The following is a 22,339-nucleotide window of genomic DNA, read 5'->3' on the forward strand; positions in this document are numbered from 1 at the left end:
CGCAAAAGATTTCTATTTGGAGTTCGCTCGTTTAGTTGCTCGATCGCTGCCATCCGCATTGGGCTAATTCAAATCCTATGCTCCATGCTCTTGCGGGTTTGCTCCATTTGAACTTGTCCACACTGGCATAACCAGTATCTCCCCGGAACTAAGAGGCATGGATACCCATCTTTATCGATTCAAAGAAATGAATAAGTATCAGCGAGGCGGGGAATACGGGCCCGGTAGAGATAGGGATGATCGGCAAGCGCTACGAGCGGGGCCGATGTTTCGTGTTGTGGGTGGCCATCGGATTGTTCAGCGTGCCCATGCGGATCCCTACCAATGTCCTAGACTACAAGTTCGACAAACTTCCGGCTTGGGTCAGGATACAAAGTTACCCGGGATGGGCTTGCCCTCTGGATCACGCTGGGTCCTTGCTTGTTCCAACGTCATGCTAGGAATGTATCACGTGCCCATGCAAACCAAAGGAAAGCAGATACAACTATTACAGATCCTAGTCCTATTTCCCATCAGAACATAAGGGAGTGGGCTTCCTTTGTAACAGCTCTGTTCTGGTCGTGGCTCACCTCACTGGACCAACGCTTCTGGTCGGAAGCTGGTCGATCGCCTGGTCGGCAACCGGCACAACACCTTTGCCAGTGGGATTTCTGTTGGTTTTCGTACTATGCGCAATGAAAGTTTCCAAAAAAGGAGAGCTCTAAAAACAGCGTTCTACGGGGAGAATGTGATTTTTGTATACTTTGACCCCATACTGGCATGAAACTGATCGGAAAAAGGACCTCAAAAACACCCATTTATTAGGGGAATGTGAAAATTGATGGTTTTCGCCCATACTGGCATGAAACTTTCTCTTTTATTGAGCTCAAAAACAGGCAGAGGGAGATCAGAAAAAGTGTCAAATCCAATAGAACAGAGAACGATGGCCCAAACAGAACAGCTTACTTCCTCTATCCGAGTTGGCAATCAATATCAAGATCAGAGCGCGAGAGCAATGAAACAACAAGTCCACCGTCCCTTCACCAGCCAAAGAAAGGAGAAGACTAAGCAGCTCAATAGGGTCTCGAGTACGACTATAGTACCAAAGCTTGGTGCTTCTACCAGTCAAGCAATTACCACGGGTGGATATTCAATAGAAAGCCTACTTGAGTAGGTCAAACAGCGGGGATCTCTCAGTTCCAATGGCTGGATCTCAGAATCGCGTAGATGGGTAGAAGTAATGGGCAAACGCACCTAAGTTAGAGATTTCAACTACTACGGTAGTGATGGGGTGCCTGTTTACCTAAGTAGGCCTAGTTCTTTCTATAATGAGCATTCGCGTCCGGGGACTTTGATCCAACTTCAGCCGATGGGGAAACGGCAAGGGATGCACCGGTATCTGGACACGTGATGGACCCAGTAGTAAATATTCCTTTGTGGAAGGCTTTGGTTATACCTGGGTGGCAAAGCGAAGTTTCTGGTGGGTAGGTGTCTAAAACAACCCTCTGCAAGGAAGCACGCCCGTATCAATCCTTTAATCGGAGACTAGACTAGCGTTAGGAAGGACAAAGGAGACAGACAGAATTTACATCAGAAAAAAAAGGACTTTTTGAAGTTTGAGTGAGGATAATTGTCTTAAATTTCGGAGAATCGGCTGAAAAAACGCGGAATTGTCTTCGCCTTTGTAAGCGAAAATGTCCAGTAAAGCCTATCTCGCTTTTAGCCTTCATGGTGAATGGCCCACCCTTTCTTTGAACCTTGTCAATGATCGAACGAACTTACAGATATGAACTGAGTGCCATTTGATGAGTAAGATCGAACAAGGGAGAGGGATATGGAAAGGATGAAGTAATGAAAGAGGAAGTCATTGCTAGTAGTAACGACTTGTCACGATCCATTGGTTCATATAGAATCCATGTCCTAGGTCTATCAAAAAACATTCTTTTCGCTAAGCGTATATAATAAAATAGAGTGAAAGGGTCCACCCCGAAACCAAGGGGGTACTAACTAACAGCTGAGTCCTCTCCGAACCGCAGGAGATAGTTGCCCATCATACGGCTCACCAACTTCACTTGCCTCTAAGGGGGGCTCGCTCCGGGCAGGTTCGGATCACTTACTATACACGGCCCTACGAAGGGGTTAGGAGCGTTTTCAAGATGATTCTTTCTTTGTCGAGACGAAAAAGGAACCCATCTTTTCGATTGAAAAATGTGAGTCTGTTTTGCCCACTTTATCCATCCCCCTCTATCAAAATGATCAAAAAGGCATTTCAAATGCTTCTTATTCCCGTGTTTGATCTTATCCATCTCTGCCCCGCTTCCATGTGGGCAGAGACCCCTGTAGAGAATGAAGAGGAGCCAAGGATCTTACTCTCAAGAGTGCTTCGATAGGCTCCACTCTCTCCCCTGAATAAGTCAGGCTCCGTTAGCCTGGGCTGAGATGGGGATAACGAGTCGACGATTGAAGCCCCCAACGTTCTGCCAGACACTGGACAGGGGTAAGCTCTGTAAATGTGTAGAGCCAAGTGTGGTGTAGTAGTAGGCACTTCTAGGCCCCTTCCCGGCTACTGGATCACTCCAGTGCTTCGGGTACTACGGACCCTCTGCCATCCATTGCAGCAGAGCCGTTTCATGAGCGGGGGGGCTAAGCGCAGTTCTTTGAATCAAAGGTTTCATGAAATCGAAATCGATTCTTTTTTAGATATCTGGATAGATGGATGGATCTATCTTTCTATTCAGATATCTTTTGCAATCAGCCCCAAATCCTTGATTTGGCCAGGAAACAAAGCACTGCTTTGGGCCCAGGAAGCGAAGGGAATGAGCTCGGCTGCTTCTCCCCCACACTTCTTTATTTCTCCGTGCCCCTTCCGCATGCGCTTCGCGCGCCATTGGCGCTTTGCTCTCCTCTTATTTCTTCATTGGAGGGTTCGGATGGACTTCGCCGTTCTTTCCCAACGAAAATGGAAAGGGCTGTATCACATCGAGATGTCGATTCGTTTTCCGCCCCAAATGAGATGGGGAATTAGTCACCTCTGTCCCTTCATCTTTTTGAAAGGAATCGAGGCCCGGCCCGGCTCGCGTCGTTCCAACAACCGACGGGGAGCACCTCAGTATACGATCGCGCGCAGTAACTGGGAGTCCTATTACACCTAAGGCCAACTTCCATTCACCAAACCCAGGTTCATCTCGTGTAGTGATTGTGGACTCGTACAAGGATATGGAGTCGACGGTTGATGTATCAGACTCGACCCTGTCTTTCGTAGCATGCATTCCCATCTGTGTTGCAACTGATTCGGTAAGCTACGTGTCCGGTGCACGGAAAACTGCCTTCGGTCTCCCAACCTTACTCATGGCAACCTTCCGGCCGCCCAACGACCTATAACGCTAGTCACTACTCCCACTGGGGCTAGGAAGTAAGCCCCACAACCCAAAGCGGCGAAGAACAAATAGAATTTGCTACAAAAGCCGGCTAACGGGGGTATTCCTGCGTATGAGAACATTGTAATGGAGAAGGTCATAGCCGAAATAGGATTCGTTTTGGCTAGAGCGCCCAAATCCGCTATATATTTGACACGGGTTTGCCGTAATGCTGGAACTATGGCGAATGCATCTATCGTCATTGATGCATAAATAAATATACCAATTAGTAGTGATTGAATTCCTTCTATGGTTCCACATGAGAAACCAGTACGAATATAACCTACATGTCCAATCGAACTATGAGCTAGAGGTCTTTTGACTTTCGTTTGGGCCATGGCGGCCAGTGCTCCTAAGATCATAGAAGCAATGCTGCAGAAAAAGAAGATTTGTTGTAATGTACCCCCATAGGAAGCAACAATAGAAACACGTGACATATTTGCAGAAATAGAGATTTTAGGCGCAATAGAAAGGAATGCTGTCACCGGGGTGGGTGAACCCTCATAGATATCAGGTGCCCACATATATAGAGTCAAAAGAGAGATTGAGTCCGAGGGAGAGGGGGGTTTTCTTGGGGCTCGAGAGATTGAATAGATAGGGCCCCACAAGTTGTTAATTCGCCGCTGGGGAATTCACACAAAAGGGAAGGACTTATTCTCAACGAAAAAAGTGCTCTCTGAACCGAACGTGAAAGTTGTTTTCCATCAGACGGCTGTTCACGTAACTCCACTCTCGGCTTGGATTATATATCCATTTGGTCCGCTCTCGGCCATTCCACACGCTGCCTAGCAGAGACGTGGTTATCTGAAGTGGATTCTCTCTTTTGTAGTAGATGCCGAACCTGCTGCTCAGTGGGCGGGCGCAGCAGCTACATGGACCCCTTTCTTTATGTTGTTGCCAGCGCTTTCCCGGGCCGAGCCGGAATTCTTTATTAGAACGTCGGCAGGCAAAGCCCGAAGGAAGGCTGCTATCCCCTCGGCCTTCTTCCTTTTCGATGAAAAACAAATCGACATCTCAATCTCCGAAAGCGTTTTCCTTACCCAGCTAATATCCCCCCCTTCGTCGAGCCTTTCCTTTAGTGGTAAGGGATATGCACCTTATCTGAACGTCGGCAGGCATTCCGGAATTCTCCTTTTTTGGCCCCGGGTGAACATAGGCTCAAACATGATTGGAGGGGTCCTAGCTACGCCATGCGTTCAATAAAAAAAAAGCAAGCCTCTGGGAAGCTGCAGGGATTACAAAAAGAGGGTGCTTTCCTGTGTTGCACTGAAAAAAGGACAAAGGAGAAGACGCTCTTCGACTTTCTTTCTTCCTCCCGCGCCCGCCTAAGCCCGGCCCGCGTTAGAGGGGAAGATTAGCAAAGCGGAAAAAGACAGAGGGAGGGGGAGCTGCATCTTATTCTCTTCGCGAGAACTTCAGGATCGGAGAAGCATTCGGAAGGGGCGAGGCCTTCATTTCGTTGGCAGAAGCAGAAACGATCCAATCCATTCGGGGCTTCGGGGAACCCAAAAACGAACTCTGTTTACTTTTTTCATAGATAGATGATATATATAGGAATAATATATACATCCCTTTACTTGAGATGTCTATGTATCTATTTTGGAATCATCTCCCGATTCTCTTTTTTTTCTAATTCGCACTGCTCTTTCTCTCTAAATTGCATCAAAGAAAATAGAGAGAGAGAGAGAGCAGATGGATCCTATCCCCTATAACGAACACTCATTCCTATCTATTGATAGAAAAGAAAGATCTTCGTCACGGACTTTTTCTTTGTTCATTTTTTTTTTTAGATTGGAGGAATTCCTCATATCCAAGGCAGCTCCCCACAAACACCCCACCCATATGACTATGCCCCCTTTTGAATCGACAGTATAGATTGGGCTTCATAGCTACTTTCATTCTAAAGACGAATATTAGTCAATAGGCAGGCTTCTTTCAGTAGCAAACATATTCATTTTCACCGGGCTCCGCGCACCTTTGGTACTTCTGGAGGGCAAGCTGTTTTATAGTGACTTCTTTCTTAGGGTAGGGCGACGAATACTTCCAATTCCGGAAAGGTCATTGGGTCGCCTTTGGAAGCTAAAGCGAAAGTTGTAGAAAGCCGGGAGAAAAAGCGAAAGCTTGCTCGAAACGGCCTATACCCTAACCCTCGGAAGCGAAGACGCAAAGCGTCACTTTTTTCAAAAGGAAGGAGTTTTTTCTGACTGAATCCATCCATAAAGCCGCCAAGGAAACGAAGTTCGTTCCCTTTCATCAAGTGGGTAAGGTAGGCAAACCACTTAAGCTTTGCCTTAGACTGACGGAACAAAGCTAAGAAGTAGGCTGAATGGAAAAAGGAAAGGGACAAGGGCGGTCGTCGCTTGGCGCGAAGGCTGCTGGTTCGGTACGGTACTAAAGGTCCTCGGACTTCCAGGCGGTTTTTCTTTTGGGCTGCTGTGAACCCTTGGATCTCGCCAATACAGCCTCCTATGGTTTTCGTTACCGAGATATCTTTTCTTTTTTCCCAGGGATTTTTTGGGTAATCAGCTCCCATGCTGCAAACAGTCAAATCTGAACCTTGTCGCTCTTCTTTCCTCGTGGGCAGGAAGCACACCAGCAGCGTGCGTTGCGTGATTCCACTGTGTTTTTTGCACTTGACTGGGTGGACAGTTGACCGGAAGATAACTTCGATTCGCCCGGCCAGCAGGCGGGCGGCGTGCTTATCTTGTGTGACAACACTACAGAGCGAGTAGCTCTTCTAGTCGGGCAGCTGTGTGACAACACTCCTGAGAAAGCGGCGCTTTTGTGTAACATGCTATGGTCTCAACGCCCTTACGAGGTAGTGATGAGTTTCACGCGCTCTAAGCCCGGCCCGCGCGCAGTTAGGAGGATTGGCCGCTATCTGAGCGGTACCACCCACCCTACCCTACTACCTATAGGGGGCCGTCCGTCCTACAGCCGCCCGAAAAGGAACTGCAGTAATCTTGAATAGGAATCCTACAGCGATAAAAAGAATCCCCATAAAAATACCACTAGATCGAGCACCAGTGATTTCGTATCCGGTCAAAATCTTGGCTAATTGATCGAAGTGGGTAGCTCCAGTAGACCCATAGATCATGGAACAAATAGGGTGGGTAGGCCCAACCACCACACTACACGTATAGACGCGAACCCCCCTCCTTACCGTACGTGCGACTCTCACCGCATACGGCTCGCACAAAGACTCCAAAATCCATCCCGAGCTTTTTATTCCACCTCTCCCTCCTCTCCAATCCTCGATCAAACTAGCCTTCCCCAGCAAGAAAACGTATCCGCTTTAGCAACAAAGCGCTCATCCCTTGCTTGTTCTTGAGCGCGCAAGGCGCTCAAGACGGTGATTCTTGCTTAAAAAAGGGCTAAAGCACTCCAGCTTCGAAGCTGGAGTTTGCAACTTCAAAACTACAGGTTTTAGCCCTCCTGCTGGGTGGGCGCTTCCTTCGTCTATCGTATGTCTCGCTTGGCTTCGTCCCGAACCAAGGAGGCATGATGGCGGGCGCGTGCGTGTGCCGACTGCAGAGACTACAAGCCGACGCCGGAAGCGACTCGCTTCTATTCTCGATTGGATATAGATGGGGAATCTCTATAGATCGTCTTTTTTCGACAACCTCTCTAAAACGCATACGAGAAAATTGCACTTCACGGCACGGCAAAAAAAAAGAGCTTCGCTCGGTTGGCCCTCCTAGGCTTCCGCCTACTTTCTCTTCTCTTAAGTCTACAACAAGTGGGAGAGGCAGGATTCGAACCTACGTAGAAAACCTTCAACAGATTTACAGTCTGTCGCTTTTGACCGCTCGGCCACTCTCCCCTTCCCGGGGATACGCCCTCCTCAAACAAAGGGTTCCTGAATAAGAAGGATGGCGGCCTTCGTTCTTAAGTTAAGAAGAGCAGATGGAACTATTAGATTTGCTAGCGTTCCGGGAGAATAAATAAGGTCATTTAGTAAGTTCATAACAATCCATTTATGTAAAGCAAGGGGCAAAGCTTCTACGACAGCTTCCCCCTCATTGCCATCGTCGGCCTTCCCCAGCTCCCCTCCTTCGTCGCTTCTGGCTAAGCATCTTTCGGCGGAGGAAAGGAGGCGACTAGTCGCTTCTGGCGAAGCAGCGAGTTCATGAGCAAGTGAATGAACGAGCAGCGAGTGAAGTGCAACAGTCGTAAGTAAGGCTCGCCATGTTCCTAAAAGGAGTGACCATCTTTTCTTCCCTTCTACTGACACTGAGCGAGCAGCAAGCATAGGCAATAGTTTCCGTAGGGGTGGGGCGCAAGCAAGCGTTTTCAGGCTCCGCTAGCTAGCGTACTCTTCTGCTATCAATGAAACCGAAAGAAAAAACCAGTGCCCTTTCGTATAGATCGAGACGCAGTACTTTTTCTTTACTTCTTCCATACTAGGAAGAATGGAAGGAAATCCTTCGATAACACTTCTTCCTTATTTGAAGAAATGATATCCGACGCCCGTGGAAACTCTTTCATTTCAAAAAAGTTCTTCTTCTTAAGAAGCAAATAGCATTTCCTATTGATTTGTCCCCTGGACTAGACCTATGTAGATTCGGAATTATCCGTCGCTACGCTGTTCCCAAGGACTAGCAAAATCGAAATAGCGAAATTCTTGGGTCATCTCAATGGGTTCAGAAACCACACGTTTCTCTGGATCATCATAGCGTACTTCCACATATCCACTCAGAGGAAAGTCTTTTCGTAATGGATGACCCTCGAAACCATAATCTGTTGATATACGGCGTAAATCCGGATGATTGATGGAAGAAACACCAGACATATCCCATACTTCTCGCTCCCACCGGCCGGCTGATGGAAATAGACTGACTACCGGAGATATTCGTGTTACTTCGTCTGCACTTGTTTGTACACGAATGCGTGAGTTATACCGAGTACTCAGTAAATTATGGACAACTTCAAATCTTCGTTTTCGAGAGGGATGATCCACTCCGCAAATATCGATCGAAACTTGAACCCTTGTATAGGTATGCCATTTTAGAAAGCACAACAATGGAAATGGGTAGTCAGTATTGGTATAAGATCTATTCCCATGTTCCGATCTTTTCATTTTATGTACCCATTTCTTGGGTAAAATCTCCCAACTATATTGGAAAATGGATTGGTTATCCATAAATGAAAATAAAGAAAGCTTTATTTTGGTTCCGCTTCTTGCTCTAAGCAGAAAGACTTGTCGGAAATCGCCGGTTGGGTTGGTCCGACCAAGAAAGGCATGGGAGTGGAGAGGCAGAAGTGAAAGACTGGCTACCAATAAAGATCCAAAACTGCACACACACTTTTTAGAGTTATGTATCCAGGATCGGCTGCATGCTCTAGTGTTGAATCGGGTATAGAACCCAGGATGCTTGGTTACAATTCCGAATCCGCTAAACCATCGCTCGGGGAAAAGTATTATACAGAGCATTAGTACTTATTCTGATCCTTTCCTTATATTTAGATTCTAGTAGTTTATTTCAGTCGTATTCGTATCCTTACTGCGGTTTTTTAAGGGTAACAAATAAAAGTATGCAGGTTCTATTTTATTGTTCCGAGACATATGATGATAGCATTGAGAATGAGAAATCTTTGCAAAATGCACGTATTATTAAGGAGTTCTGGAACGATTACTACGCTAAGCTGTTGGATATTGACAAAACGAAAAAGACTTCTAATGTTGATATGTATCAGGATGATGTTAGAAAGTTGTTGATTAATGAAAAGAAGAATCAAAATGGTGTGTTTTCCGATACTGAATTAATAGATTTACAGAATCAAATTGCAAATTGCACAATGAAGTTCGATGAGGATAATCTATTTAAAGTAACTCCTAACATAGTAAAGTTCTTGATTAATAAAGATCAGCCTAACGCTAAGCAATATCTAAAGGGTTGCCTACCAAGTAGCTTACCTATGCTTAAGATGTTTGGTATCTATACGCTTGAGGCTATCATGATTCATGTACTAGGCTTGGTATTCAACACTCTTCAGGAATCATCCGCAGTTAAGGCAGCTAGATTTATAGATCAACTTAATTCAACTGTACGAGAACAAGCAAGGTTTCTACAATACAAAGCACCAGGTAGTGGTAAGGTGGAAGCAGTACTCACTAGTAAGGTAGAATCAGTTAAGGATGTTGTTCAGCCCAAAGGTGCTAGCAAAAAAGAGAAAAAGAAAAAAATGCAGTGTCATTATGATATCGGGAAATACTTGCTCCAATTCATGATTGAAAGAAATGTTCTACATATATCAACAGATAGGGGAGTAACAAAAGAAGATCCAGTGCTGGTTCTTAAGAAAGGTCAAGGGTATATAGAGAATTCTTGTTATGTTATGTGCAATTTGAACATAAATCTGCTCCCTATCAAACTCAATCTTCCGATGCTTTGCAAACCCTTGGATTGGCAACCAGCAGAGAGGGGGTCTGATCCTGATACATTATCGGATCTGATAGGAGGTTACTTATGCAAACCCACGGGGGATATCTAGAATCACTTTCGGCTATTAACTTCCCATGACTTAAACCACTTCTATATAAAGTTACATAAAAAAGAATACAAGCAGATGTGTGATATTTTGAATGGGCTTCAGTCTCAAGCGTTTGAAATAAACAAAAGGCTCTTGAGATTTCTGGAAAAGAATCGTCAATGTTTAGTTGAGTGTGGGCTTCTTTTACCAAATGCTCTGGCTCGCGTGAATCCGACAGAAGCCTCAGACATATTGAGGGAGTGCTACTTCAATAACGTCAAAGGTATTAAGAATGCTTGTAGCTATAACATACTGTTAAATAAATTATGAAAACAGGTGCAGCAGGCTAGTTATGAAGATTTTTTAATAAGACTTGCGTCAGCATACGAAGGTTATCAATTCTATTTGCCAGCATTCATGGACTTCCGTGGTAGAATCTACCGTTCAGGTGTATTGCATTTTCATGAGCGTGATTTGTCAAAAAGTTTATTACTCTTTTCTGCCGATCATCCTCAACCTCAAGCACAAAACCACCTGTCGGAAAAAAAGAATCTCAGTCAACACTTAGCATGTGCTGCAGCCTTTAAGTATCCAAAGTTCTCGAACTTAGATGATGCCCTTAAATGGTATAACGAACACCAGACTGAAATGTTTACTTCGGACGAAAGTTTCATTCAATTTGCTGCGCAAGCTAGTGATCCATTTTTTTTCATAGCCAAGATCCTTTCTCAGGATGAAGGAGTGAGTAATTATCATCAGGTTCCAGTGACCCAAGATGCGAGTGCGAGTGCATATCAAATTATGAGTTATCTCTTGCTTAACTTAGAAATGGGTAGGAGAACGAATCTTCTTCCATCTTAAGACGGTCAAATCCAAGATGTGTACATGTGCTTGCGGGATGAGCTTAATAAATTGTTTTTTACCAGATTGAATAATGTTAGTAGTAGTAATTAGAAGAAAAAACTCATAGATTCTATGTTAACCAGAAAGTTCGTCAAAGGATTGTTTATGCCATCTCCACAGGGGTCCGTCCGGTTCTTCCTCAAATGGGTTGCCTCAATCTTTATCAAAGTTTTGGTATCTAGCTTATCCAGCTACAGTATAGTATACTCCTTCCTTGCTCGATAGAGCTCTTTGAATCCGCTTCAACTAAATGCGTAAAATAGAGTAATTTCTTCAAAAGCCAGTTTCTTTCGAGAAGGCAGGAGGCCCATAGCGAGTTACAATAGTGCCAGTTCTTGTACGGAAGGCCGTAATTCCGGTAACCTCGACTGCTCTAAGAATGATCCGGGCTAGCCGGGCACATCACATCAAAGTTAGGTCATTTGTCAAAAACATGGCAAATAGCTCAGTTGGTTTGGTAAGGGAGCTATTCTCTCACTTAAACCACTCCCATATTAGGTATTCTATCTCGTCTTAAAGTTCCCCCGCATTACCCATAACTTACCACCTGTATCTCCGGAACTCAAATCGCAAAATGACAATGCTTTCGATAGTCTGTACTAAATTACTTTGTACGAATGCACATCTCGGCCGTCGGGTAGCTGATCACCATTTCAAAGTCTATATCCGTGGTTCAAGAAATGGAATTGCTATTCTCGATTCAGACAAGACACTGATTTGTTTACGAAACGCTCTTCATTTTATAGGATCTCCCAGTCGTCAAAAAGGCCGTTCCTTCTTTTTAAAGACCAATCATTTATTTATTTATGAGATAACGGAAGAAATGGCGAGCTATTTAAGAAGCTATTTAAGAAATGTGAATTCTCATTGTTTCGATGATTCTCAATGGAAGATCGGGGCGTTTTTGACCAATTCTTTTGCAAATAAAAAAAAATTCCGTTCAAGAAAGAAGAAGATCAATTTTGGGTTGAACCAACAACCTGATTGTGTGGTTATTCTGAATGCAGATAGAAAGTCTTCGGTCATACTGGAAGCTGATCGATCACAAATACCTATTCCATCCTTAGTTGATTCTACGATCCCATGGGAATCCTATAAAAGAATCACTTATCCCATCCCAGCGAATGATCCTATACAGTTCGTATATCTATTTCGTCATTCGATCATGAAAACAGTGATTCTTGAACAGAATGCGATTAGTAGAGAAGCGCAATCTCTCAGAGTCACTTTGAGTACGGGGAAGTCCGCAGGAGGGATGAGATCCGCCTGCTACTCCACCTCTTCTTCTTCCCCAATAGACGAAGAAGAAAATAGGGCCAAGGCGCTATTGGAGATGCGCAAAAAATATCCATCGGGAGATGGCGCTGACGCTGACGCTAACGCTCGCAAGGCGGTTTTGCAGGCAATTTCACAAAATAGTTTTTTTTTCGTTGAGCTCATAACCCGGTTTGGGCCGATTGACTCTGAGAGCGATCGAGGGGTCGCGGGCTCACACCTTGCTTTTGCGCATAGGATCGAAGAGATCCTAGAATTTCATGGAAAGAGCAGCGGCTCTCTGAAAGACCTCATTGATCTGAAATTGGATTTGGAAGACGCCTCTAAAAGAGAGGAGATTCTACTTCCATATTTTTCCTCCAAAAAAGAGGCAAAGTCCTAGCGTGATACAAAAAGAAATAATGGGCAAGGGCGGGGAATGATAGGTTCATAGATGTGGAGTAATCAGTTCTTCATTTGAAGAGTTAGTTGGCTGGCCTACCGGCCCGCAGATGTAGAGAGGTTGCCCCCACCATCCTCTTGAACTGCGAAATCAAAGCGATTCCTGTTGATGGAAGAAAGGCTAATTTCGTTTGATCCGATCCGCCTATGCCAGTTCGAGTCTGGCGAGTCGCTATCATCTGTTGCCCTAACTTTTTCTATTAGCTCATCTTGTCCGTAGTGATATTTTGGAGAAGGAGCAATTACCGGAGTGAGAAAGGTAGAAAGAAGCAATCACGAAAGCTAGTGCTAGTTGTGGCTTTTTGTACTAATCTTGTTTGTTCGGTAGCTCGCATCAGCAGCTTTAAAAGGAATAGAAAACGAGGCTTTTTCCACCACACCAGGGGCGGGCATTACGCTCAAGCAGGGGAAGTCAATTTGACTGCTGCTCGAGAACCTGTTTGAACAAGAAGAAGTAGCATGGCTCCAGCGGGGCAGAGCCAATTGGCTACGACATGGTGACCGAAATACAAATTTTTTCCACCACTTTGCAATTGCAAGAAAAAAGAGGAATCTGATCAAGTACTTGATGAGCGATACTGGAGATCGAATAGAAGGTAATGACTTACTCGATGCACATATTTAGGGCTATTTCTCTCATCTGTTTAATACGCAATTCTCTTCGATAAGAAGGGTTCTCTTGTGTTCCAGGGTTGATTAAGCGTCTGGTGGAACAGGGATACATTGTGTGAGGCCAAATTGCCTGACGAATTGATGAATATGGCTCAATATAGACTGGTCCAGGTATACCGGTCAGTCTTGAGCCACCAGGATAGCCTTCCACATATCCTGTTCCTCCCTTGAGTGGTAACTCTTTTCTAACCTTAGAATCCTGAACCAATTTGCTCCAAAGACTCTGTCATTGAAAGGAGTCCATAGGTTGATAAAATAGGTTTTCATGAAAACCACACGTAGATAGAAAAGGTAAGAGTTACACGTGCCAGAAGCGAGGAATACCGCTCGGAAGCCCGATTGAACCTGTCCTCATTCACTGCTATCTCCATATATTGGATGCCAAGCTTGAAAGGGTAATGGTCCGAGAGGATGGGGCCGTAGTCTTCTATTACGCACGCTACGCAGACGATATGGTCTTCGGCTTACCGAGAGGGGATAAGTCCACGCGAGTCACCCAGGGTCTCAAAAAGGTCTTAGCTAGAGTCCTTAGGGAGCTCCTACAGGGCTTCACTTCTACTGAAATTTCCAGAAAACAACCAGGGAGGCTACAAATTATCGGCTTGCCCCTGTCTCTGAAAAGTGAAGGTCAGCTCCACGTGGGTATTCCATCCAAACGATGGGAGAAGAGGATGACACTTGTTCGTATTGAAAACCGGAGACGAAGGGAAAGAGGTTTGATTGGAACATGTTCTACAAGAACTCCTGTGTAGAACACGCCCGTATCTATTCTATGGGCTGGCTTCAGGCCAACCCTACTGCTGAAGTAGAAAGCATCATATTCCGGTTTTTCCAACACTTGATCAGGAACCGGGCGCAGAAATTCCTTGAAGAGAAGGGGATGCCTACAACCAATGCCTAAATAAAGGCATATGTCGAAAAGTGCAACTACTAATAGATTCAGTAAAGGAAGGCCCGGAACGGGCTGAGCTACTGCCCGAAATAGAAGAGGACGACTAGAGTAGAGGAGCCTAATTCCAATCCAAACAATTGACGAGGGAGTCTAATTATTTTTCCGTTCTTGATTGTTTCAATTGCACTTTCTTCATTGGAGGGTTGCTTGGAAAGTGCGATAGTTACGGCGCTTGGAGTATACGGATTGAATTCTTCCTTCTTCTATAGGTCTTTCTGGGCGGCGAGGCGGAAAAAAGGTGTAGAGAGGGAGAAGGTACATAAAAAAAAACGATTTCTAAGGTAGAAAAGAGGCATCCACCAGTCATTGAGAACAGCTAATCCCGGAATTAGCAGGCCGGTATGCGAAGAGAATTCGGTATTGAATCCGCGAGGCCAGGTGAAGAAAAGTCCAATATGGGTGGATTACCTTTTTCTGAAGGATAAGTCTCTGGGACTGACTGAACTGAATGTATAGCGTCAAGATAAGAAGCACGGTAGTCGAAGATGTACCTTGTGGGGTGGGGTACGAGTAGACCAGACCAATGATGAAAAGCATAGATACGAGCATGGCCTCCCTGTCTCAAAAGCAGGCCGCCAAGGGTGCTCGCATGAAGCATTTCTCACTCATAAATAAGTAGTTATCACAAATTTAGAAACATGCTCTGATTTCTCTTATCGAATTTCATTCATATTTTCCAGTATTCGGAGTTGCTTGGGAAAAGGTCTAGTCAGGGTCGGTTCTGTTCGGAGTTTCGGGTTGATCGGAAAAAAACACCCTAATTAAGACTTTTGTATAGTTTGTGTCAACCTGAGTTTGGTTAAGTGCCCGCCCGCCTAGATAGATACATAAGTGTCAGTTTGAATGAAGTCAAGTGTAAACCGTGTCAACAACGAGAAATTGAAGTGTAAATCTGGATGGTTTGAAGTGGAAACCTTAACATACAAAAGTGTCTACCTCATTAGAAAAGCAAGTATCTACCGGCGATATATTCATTCGAGTATCAACCGGCGTCAACCAGTTGTCAAACTCCAAATATTTCGTTCGTAGGGGCATGAAGAAGTTGCTAAACCGGTTGTAAAGTGGCTCTGATAAAAACCATCATTGCTTTATTTTTTACTTTTCATCTAGTAACGTGCATGAATGGATATGGTGGGTAAGATTTGAAAACGTTTGACATCAACCGGGCTCTACTTTGCTTTTACTTTACTTCACTTGCCAGGTCATTGTTGTCGATATTGAGGTGAGGACTCTCTCTTTATTCTCGTTTTATTTATCACTAAATGATCTAACAAACGCATGATTTGATTACTAAATATTGAGTCATTGAACGAATATTCGAGTAAATTCACCTTTTTCTATGAAAGCAAGGATTGGGCTGGGTTGCTTATTCGTCATCACGGAGCAACCCGGTACCTTTTCTTAGGCGAGCGACTGAGACGAGAGCTTTCAATTATGCCGTTTTGGTCAAATCCCAGGGCTCTTTCTGATTTGATTAAATACTTCTATGTTGTATGATAATAGAAAGTCAAGATCTCACTCGCTTTTTCTGCTTTTCTCGGCTGTTGCCTTTTTCCACATCGATTGCTATAGGAGTTCCATCCTCAACCTATGTATGCTCAAAGAACTGGATCACGGAACTCTCAGCCCTTCGCCCCAAGGCTACGAAAACGTTTCTACTCCCTTTCCCTTCCCAACGTCATATCTTTCTTCGACAAGAAGGAAAGATCACTCTCTATCTAAATGATAGAACCACTGGCACGGTACCTTTCACATTGGTAAGTCAAATCCTGGTGAAGACATCACGAGCAATGACACGACGACATCATCTCCACTTCGTAGCCCATCGGTCTTCATTCATTGAAGCCAGGGCATTGACTGACTTTCAGCGATCGCTATAAGAAAGACATAAAAAAAGTTCTCCTAAACCTGTTCCTTTCCGTTACTACTACTTGGAATTGGAAGTCTAGGAGCAGGACTAACCTTTTTCTTTCGTTTAAATAAAGTCGAGATGTAGCTTTCTCTATCTCAATAAATTATTCCACCTCCATTCATTGGAGAACAAAGCGTTATCTGATTAGATCCTTGCTTCAAACTCAACCGAATCAAGTTTCAAAAATAGATGTGGAAGAGGCAAAGGGAAGAGCGGGGTTGCCGAATTGTTTCTCAGAGCCGGACGAAACATCTATCTCTATTTACAATACCCCCAAGAAAACTTTGTCGAAAAAGGTTGTCATCGTAATAGGGATTGCACCTCAACATGGCAGCCCTCAATTCTGCCAATTGTGTGTGACTTGTACTCTTCTAGGCTTCCTCTTTGCCTCAAGTGATTAAACTCATCAACTACACCAACCACATTTCTTACCTCAAACCTCTCTACAATCTCTTGAATTCACTCTTGCCAAGATACTTGTCCCCTATTCACTAAGAAACTGTTGTACCAGCTTTCAGCTCTCCCCCTAAGGTGCATAGCCGAAAGTTCTACCTTGTACCAATCCGTAACTTGGTACACCGAAAAGTAATGTTCACACTTTTGTATCCAAGACCTGGCCCCTTCAAATATTGGAAAATAAACTCTAGGAGGTTGATGTATCTGCTGCCCATATTGATATTGATTTTGCGGCCTTTGTTCTTGCAGGTATTGGTACGGGTCATGCTGTTGAGTTGGAAGCGGTTGGTTAAGGTAAGTATATATTGGCACTTCTGGTTTCATGGAATTTCCAGCATAGGGCAAAAGTATTGGTTGGGAAAATTGGATATTTGGTATTGAATTGGGTCTTGGTTGTGGTGGTGGAGGTGCAGGATTAGGTCTAATATTATCATGTTTTGAGCTGTGAGGAAGGCCATAGGTGGCTGGAAACAAGTGTTCGTGCCAAGGTTTTGAGGGGGATAGAGAGGGTTATTTTTGTGATTGGGTCTTTTAGTTGCTTTGCTACTAGAGGTCTAGGTGGTCAGGGGTTTAAAGGTCTGGAATAGGTGTGAGTGGTGGTCGTATTCAGTACCAATGGTACGGTAATTGGAGGTTCAGGCGGTTCAGGCCTAGGATAAGAGCTAGAGGCTTGTTGAGGGGTAGCCATGGTTTCAGCTTCACTGGCAACAGCTGGTAGGGACATTTGTTGTGGTGTTCTAGGAAAATGAACCATATTGCCCCTAGTTGTGTTAATCGAGCTATGCTCTTCTTCAACGCTCCGCGCCTTCAAAAAAGTAGTTTTGTTGCTTGCGCTTTAATTTAGGAGTTTCAACTTAACTAGCATATGTGCATTTGGGTTGTTGGCATATGTCGGCTACATACTGGATGCTTTTCCATCATTGTTCGACTTGCACAGAAACAATGGGTCCCTTCTGGTTTCTTTTTCTCCCTCCAAGTTTGTTCTTCACTGTAATGTGTGTCAACTCAACAAGAGTGAGCACACCCTTCCTGCTGGTCTTCTTCAACCTTTGTCTGTTCCATTACAACCTGGGTCTTCTATTTCAATGGATTTTCTTGAGGCACTCCCCAAGTTTTATGGTTATAGCTCAATACTTGTGGTCGTGGACCGTTTCACTGGCTCATTTCATTCCTCTATCTCACCCTTTTAGCTGTATACCCTATCTTGTATCCAGTAGTAAGTCTACTCTTCTTACCCCCTCTCCTCTACCTTTTGTGGCCCATCTATTAGCTTTTTGACCATCTTTGAGTCATAGCGAGACGGCTCTATCTCTTTTCACAAGTACAGCCGTAAGTACAGTTGCGGGCGTCAACGATCAGCAGTACTGAGCTACGGAAAGTCTATCGAATTATAGCTACGGAAAGTCTATTGAAAGGACCTAATCAAAGGCTACTACAGCTATAACTGACCCGCCTATGGAATCTATTGGCTCGGCTGAACCGACATGAAATGAAAGAGAGGAAGGCGGAAGCTATTGGCAAATAGAGGGGGGATGTTCTCCGTGTCTTTTAGCCCTCACTAGATGACAACTTGCTTACTTTTCACTTCTTCTTAAGCTTGGCAGACTAGTTCCTGACTGACTTGATAGTGCGATGAGCTTACTTGCTCTAGTTCTATCCTCAGGATTTACTTACCTGAGTACCTAGCACCGAGGATCGATGTAATTTACTTTCAAAAAGATGCTGTTGATGCTAACACGCATATAAATAGATGTTCCCCACTGCTTGCTCCTCTTACCCGAATGGGGTTATATGCCTTAGTGAAACTCAGGGTAAAGTGGCAGAGGTATGACCTCGGGAAGAAAGAAAGATCGGGCGGGGAAAACGGGGTTCGAACCCGCGACTTCTGGCGTGACAGACCAGCACTCTAACCAACTGAGCTATTTCCCCCTTTCGTAACTACTGTCGATTCAACAGTCACCTACCGGTTACCTTTGTAACTATACCAAAGTAGCTGTACAACAGAATGCCCTTCGCCTTTAGTACTTTTCTTATATATATTATGTTATATACTAAATGTGTCAAAGCAATAGAACTTATTGAAAAAAAAAACAAGCCCATCTTTCTCAAAAAGGAAGAGAGGGTGCGCCCCCCCAGAGAGAACCCCATTCTTTCAAGAAAGTTCTAATTAATTATGTAGAAAAAGAAATAAGGAAAATAGGAGTAAGCGAGTAGGGTCAACAAGATTCTAAACGAATACCACAAGTGACGGAACCGACGATGATGAAGAGATAAGGGGCGAAGGATATTTTTTCTATTATTCCAATTCTTATTTATTGATTATCTAATTTATTTAGATCCATATTCATTTGCATTTGCAAATACAAACTCTCTTTCATTTTCTTTTTACTTTTGCGCTAAGGATAAGGGAACTGAGAAAAAAAGAGCTGGCTTGGCTGGTACATCAAGCATATGACATATTGCTTGTTCGGTGTGGTACACATATCTGTCAATGTCAATCAAGTAAGAAAATGCATTCCCACTGTCTGAGGAAAAGGTGAAGAATTGCAATTTATTGAGCTTGTAAGGCCCGTTGAAGTCCCCGAGAAAGGGTATAAATAGGGCTATAAGTAGGCCGTTTGCTATTGCAATAAGGGCTGCTCGCCTTTCCTTTTGACGGCTTGGCTTCCTATCGCTCCTATGTAGTGGTCGGCCTTAAAAGGAGTCTTCCTACCATACCATCATGCATGCCTATGTTATAGTGCGTTAAGCTTCGCCAGAAGCAAGCAAGATGATGAAGCGAAGCTTCGTAGACAAGGCTCGTTCCGTGCTTGACTTACGAGCTCGTGTAGTAAGGCCTCACCCTACTTCAATAAGGGCTTATGCACTCCACTCGTAAACGAGCGTTAGAGCTTTTTGAGCGAGCGAGCGAAGCCTTCCTGGAGCTTCCCCCTTCCCTCACCCGAGAATTGCATTTCCGCTTCAGCTTCCCCGGTTTAGTTGGTTTGGAGGATTAATTGATTGGATACCCAATCCGCATAATCTTTCAAAGTCACTGCTTCTACGACGATAGGCGTAAAGGCATGATTAGTTCCACGAATCTCACTGCACTGACCATAGTAAACTCCTTCTCGTTGTACCGAGATGGAGGTAAGATTTGAACGACCAGGTACAGCATCACATTTGACACCTGAGGAAGGTACAGCCCAACTATGAGGTACATCAGCGGGTGTTACAATCATACGTAGATGAGTTTTGGCTGGTACAACCACTCTATTGTCAACTTCTAATAAACGTGATTGACCCAATTCTGGATCATCTTCTGGAATCGTATAACTGTCAAAAGTGAGTGACTGTTCATCGGAACTGTTATAGTCCGAATACTCATAAGGTTGGGTCGACGCCCGCCTCCCCCCAAACTTGACTTGCAAGTTTCCCCGCAAAAAGCTCTCCACGCCTACTCTTATTTATAAAGAGCACTATTCTTCTTTAGTTAGGTAGTTCTCCCCCCTCTATGAGACCGTAAGACCCCGGTGGAATCGAAGGCCCGCTTACTAATAGGCAAGAGGGGACCCTTTCTCGCCCAGCCCTACCTACATCAGTGAAGCTGGAACCGAGGAAGACAATGTTCAACACACATGAGACAAAATGAAGGTATGGGACGGCCAGTTCACCACGGAAAGGGATGCTAGTCGGCTTTGGCGAAGTTGTAGGCCCCAATAGATCAGATCTCAAGAGTGATTCCTCACCTATCCTGCCAGGGGCCAAGTCGAAGGCTCGAGTATAGATTCCCTATGCTCATGTGAACGGCCGGCCCGTAGATCTAAAAGGATCCATAAAAAAGACCGGAAAGTATGTCGAAAAAAAACTCGTTCATGAGACCTCGAATTCCCACGTTCCAGCCTGCATTATGCCAGCAGGTCCCACCCCCAATTTCTTGAGTCACCCTTATCTAAAAAAAAAAGGACGGAGTCTATCTAGATCATAGGATCACTGTATTCAGAGGTCAATTCTCTTTCTTTGACCTCCCACCGTTCACGACATCCCTTGCTTCTCGCAAGAACGGCTCCTCGGTGGAGGAGTAGAAGCGCTGGTCCCCTTCGGTCAAGTGCTTGTGCGTGCTCTTACCTACCGTAGGACCTCCGTCCCCGAAGCGAAGAAGGAGGAGCAGGAACAACAGGTTGTCCTCTCTTGGCCCAGTAGTTCCGCAACTACTACCGTGGTTGTTGCCAACGGGGATCCCCCATTCCGAAAGGTAACGGGACCAGCCCTTAGGTCCAAAGTTGTATGCCACTGCTGTGGTGCCGATAGATTCACTACTGAAGCCCCGTTATCGGACATTGCAGGCTTAGCATCTATTTTTCGTATATCGCTCCACCACACCGAGAAGAGGTATGTGTACCTCCAGCAATAACAAGAATGGAACCATAGGCTCCTATGCTGGGAGCATTTCGGGGTATAGGTCTAACCACCTCAACTCCCCGTTTCTGGCATGCTATAGTTCTTTTAGTCTCTCGACGACGGGAATGGGAGATGACCGGTAAGCCAGATGCTTCGCGAACCACCGGTACATTTCGTTGCACTTAAATCACCCTCGTTAAGAGGCGCACTCCGATACCATTGATGTCCAATAGCTTTGATAGTAATGGCTGGATCTACTAATACCCCGTCCATTGAGTATAACAGAGCAAACGATGGTATAGCAATGAACAAAAGAATGACACTTGGAAATATGGTCCGAATAATTTCGATAGTAGTTCCATGAACAATCCTTTGTGGGATTGGATTAGTTTGCTCGTTGAAATGCCATAAAGCGCGAACCAACATCCGTGATACGAAAACCAAAATAAGAATGAGGAAGAAAAAGATATCGTGATGTAAGTCAATGATTCCTTGCATCATAGGTGTTGCTGCGTCTTGAGATCCTAATTGCCATGGTTCCGCAGCATCACAAAGAGCGATTGTGAGGAATCGACATGATAATGAACGAAGAATCATTGGAATTTCCCATCTTTTTCAGCTCTGCTCCCGAAAAGAGAAAGGAAAGGAGACTGATCTTGACGTCGGCGTTGGTTTTTCCAACGAAACATTCTTTCACGAACTTTAATGACAAAATGCTAGTTGCCTCGTAACGCATACACTGGAGGTCCCATCGACGAAGACTACTTACTATACGCGTTTTCTGAAGAGCAACAACGGAAAAAAAATAGGTGAACCTGGATACCATACTATTAAAGAGAAAGATACAGACTAACAAGAAATCAAGGACCTCGTGAGTACTACTTAGTCGGCCTCATCAATTAGTCATGCCAATGAGATATCAAGCCCTCGATTCCAACGGGGCTACGGACAAGAAAGGTCCTTTCGAGATTCTATTTCCCCTTGGGTCTATCAAGCTGAACAGTTCGTGGGGATATAAGAAGATCACACTTAGACAACTGTCTACACTACCTCTTTAATGATCCGGATTCCATGACGCATAATTCATCTGTCCATATATATTCCTAATTTCATATTCATCACCATTTCAAATCGGGCAAGGAGAAGTCGTCGTGTTGGTTCTAGGATGGAATGATCTTTTGATCCAAAGATGCCGGTGCTAAAACCTCTTGTGTCTCTTTTAATAGGACCGCGAAGGCAAGAGCATTGAGGAAGCAAGGATTCTCCCATAACTAATTAATGCGGGAAAAAAACAAGATTTCACTGAAAAAAGGTGCCTAACCCCGGGATTTTTCGATACTTTTCTTGAAATTGACTGGATTTGGAAGAAAATGCACTCAACCTAACAAATCCTGATCAATTCAAGTGGTTAGTTTAAGGGGGTACATGGGGCTGACGCCGAAGGAGATAGGAATGAAGTAGGGCGGGCAGCTACCCAGA

The 22,339-nt window shown here is 44.6% G+C and overlaps 4 protein-coding genes and 2 non-coding genes across 6 annotated transcripts.

Moving 5' to 3' along the window:
• Positions 1–1,757: 1,757 nt before the first annotated feature.
• nad2 lies at positions 1,758–6,499 on the minus strand (one part of a trans-spliced gene, as the record gives it). Coding sequence (YP_009433704.1) covers positions 1,758–1,945; positions 3,349–3,921; positions 6,339–6,499 — 922 coding nt within the window.
• A 636-nt stretch (positions 6,500–7,135) lies between these two features.
• On the minus strand, positions 7,136–7,218 carry trnY. Its single transcript has one exon. It is a non-coding gene; the product is annotated as a tRNA-Tyr (tRNA).
• A 747-nt stretch (positions 7,219–7,965) lies between these two features.
• On the minus strand, positions 7,966–8,829 carry nad9. Its single transcript has one exon. It carries the CDS (start codon positions 8,827–8,829, stop codon positions 7,966–7,968), a length of 864 nt encoding a protein of 287 aa, YP_009433725.1.
• A 2,517-nt stretch (positions 8,830–11,346) lies between these two features.
• On the plus strand, positions 11,347–12,429 carry rps2. The gene has a single exon. It carries the CDS (start codon positions 11,347–11,349, stop codon positions 12,427–12,429), a length of 1,083 nt encoding a protein of 360 aa, YP_009433726.1.
• Positions 12,430–18,335: 5,906 nt separating this feature from the next.
• trnD lies at positions 18,336–18,409 on the minus strand. The gene has a single exon. It is a non-coding gene; the product is annotated as a tRNA-Asp (tRNA).
• A 1,046-nt stretch (positions 18,410–19,455) lies between these two features.
• On the minus strand, positions 19,456–21,457 carry cox2. Its single transcript has 2 exons — positions 21,068–21,457; positions 19,456–19,848 (listed from the first exon to the last, which is right to left on the minus strand). Exons 1-2 carry the CDS (start codon positions 21,455–21,457, stop codon positions 19,456–19,458), a joined length of 783 nt encoding a protein of 260 aa, YP_009433727.1.
• Between the last annotated feature and the right edge of the window lie 882 nt (positions 21,458–22,339).

Source organism: Triticum aestivum, mitochondrion (genome assembly GCF_018294505.1).
Source record: "Triticum aestivum cultivar Chinese Yumai mitochondrion, complete genome".
Taxonomy (NCBI): domain Eukaryota; kingdom Viridiplantae; phylum Streptophyta; class Magnoliopsida; order Poales; family Poaceae; genus Triticum; species Triticum aestivum.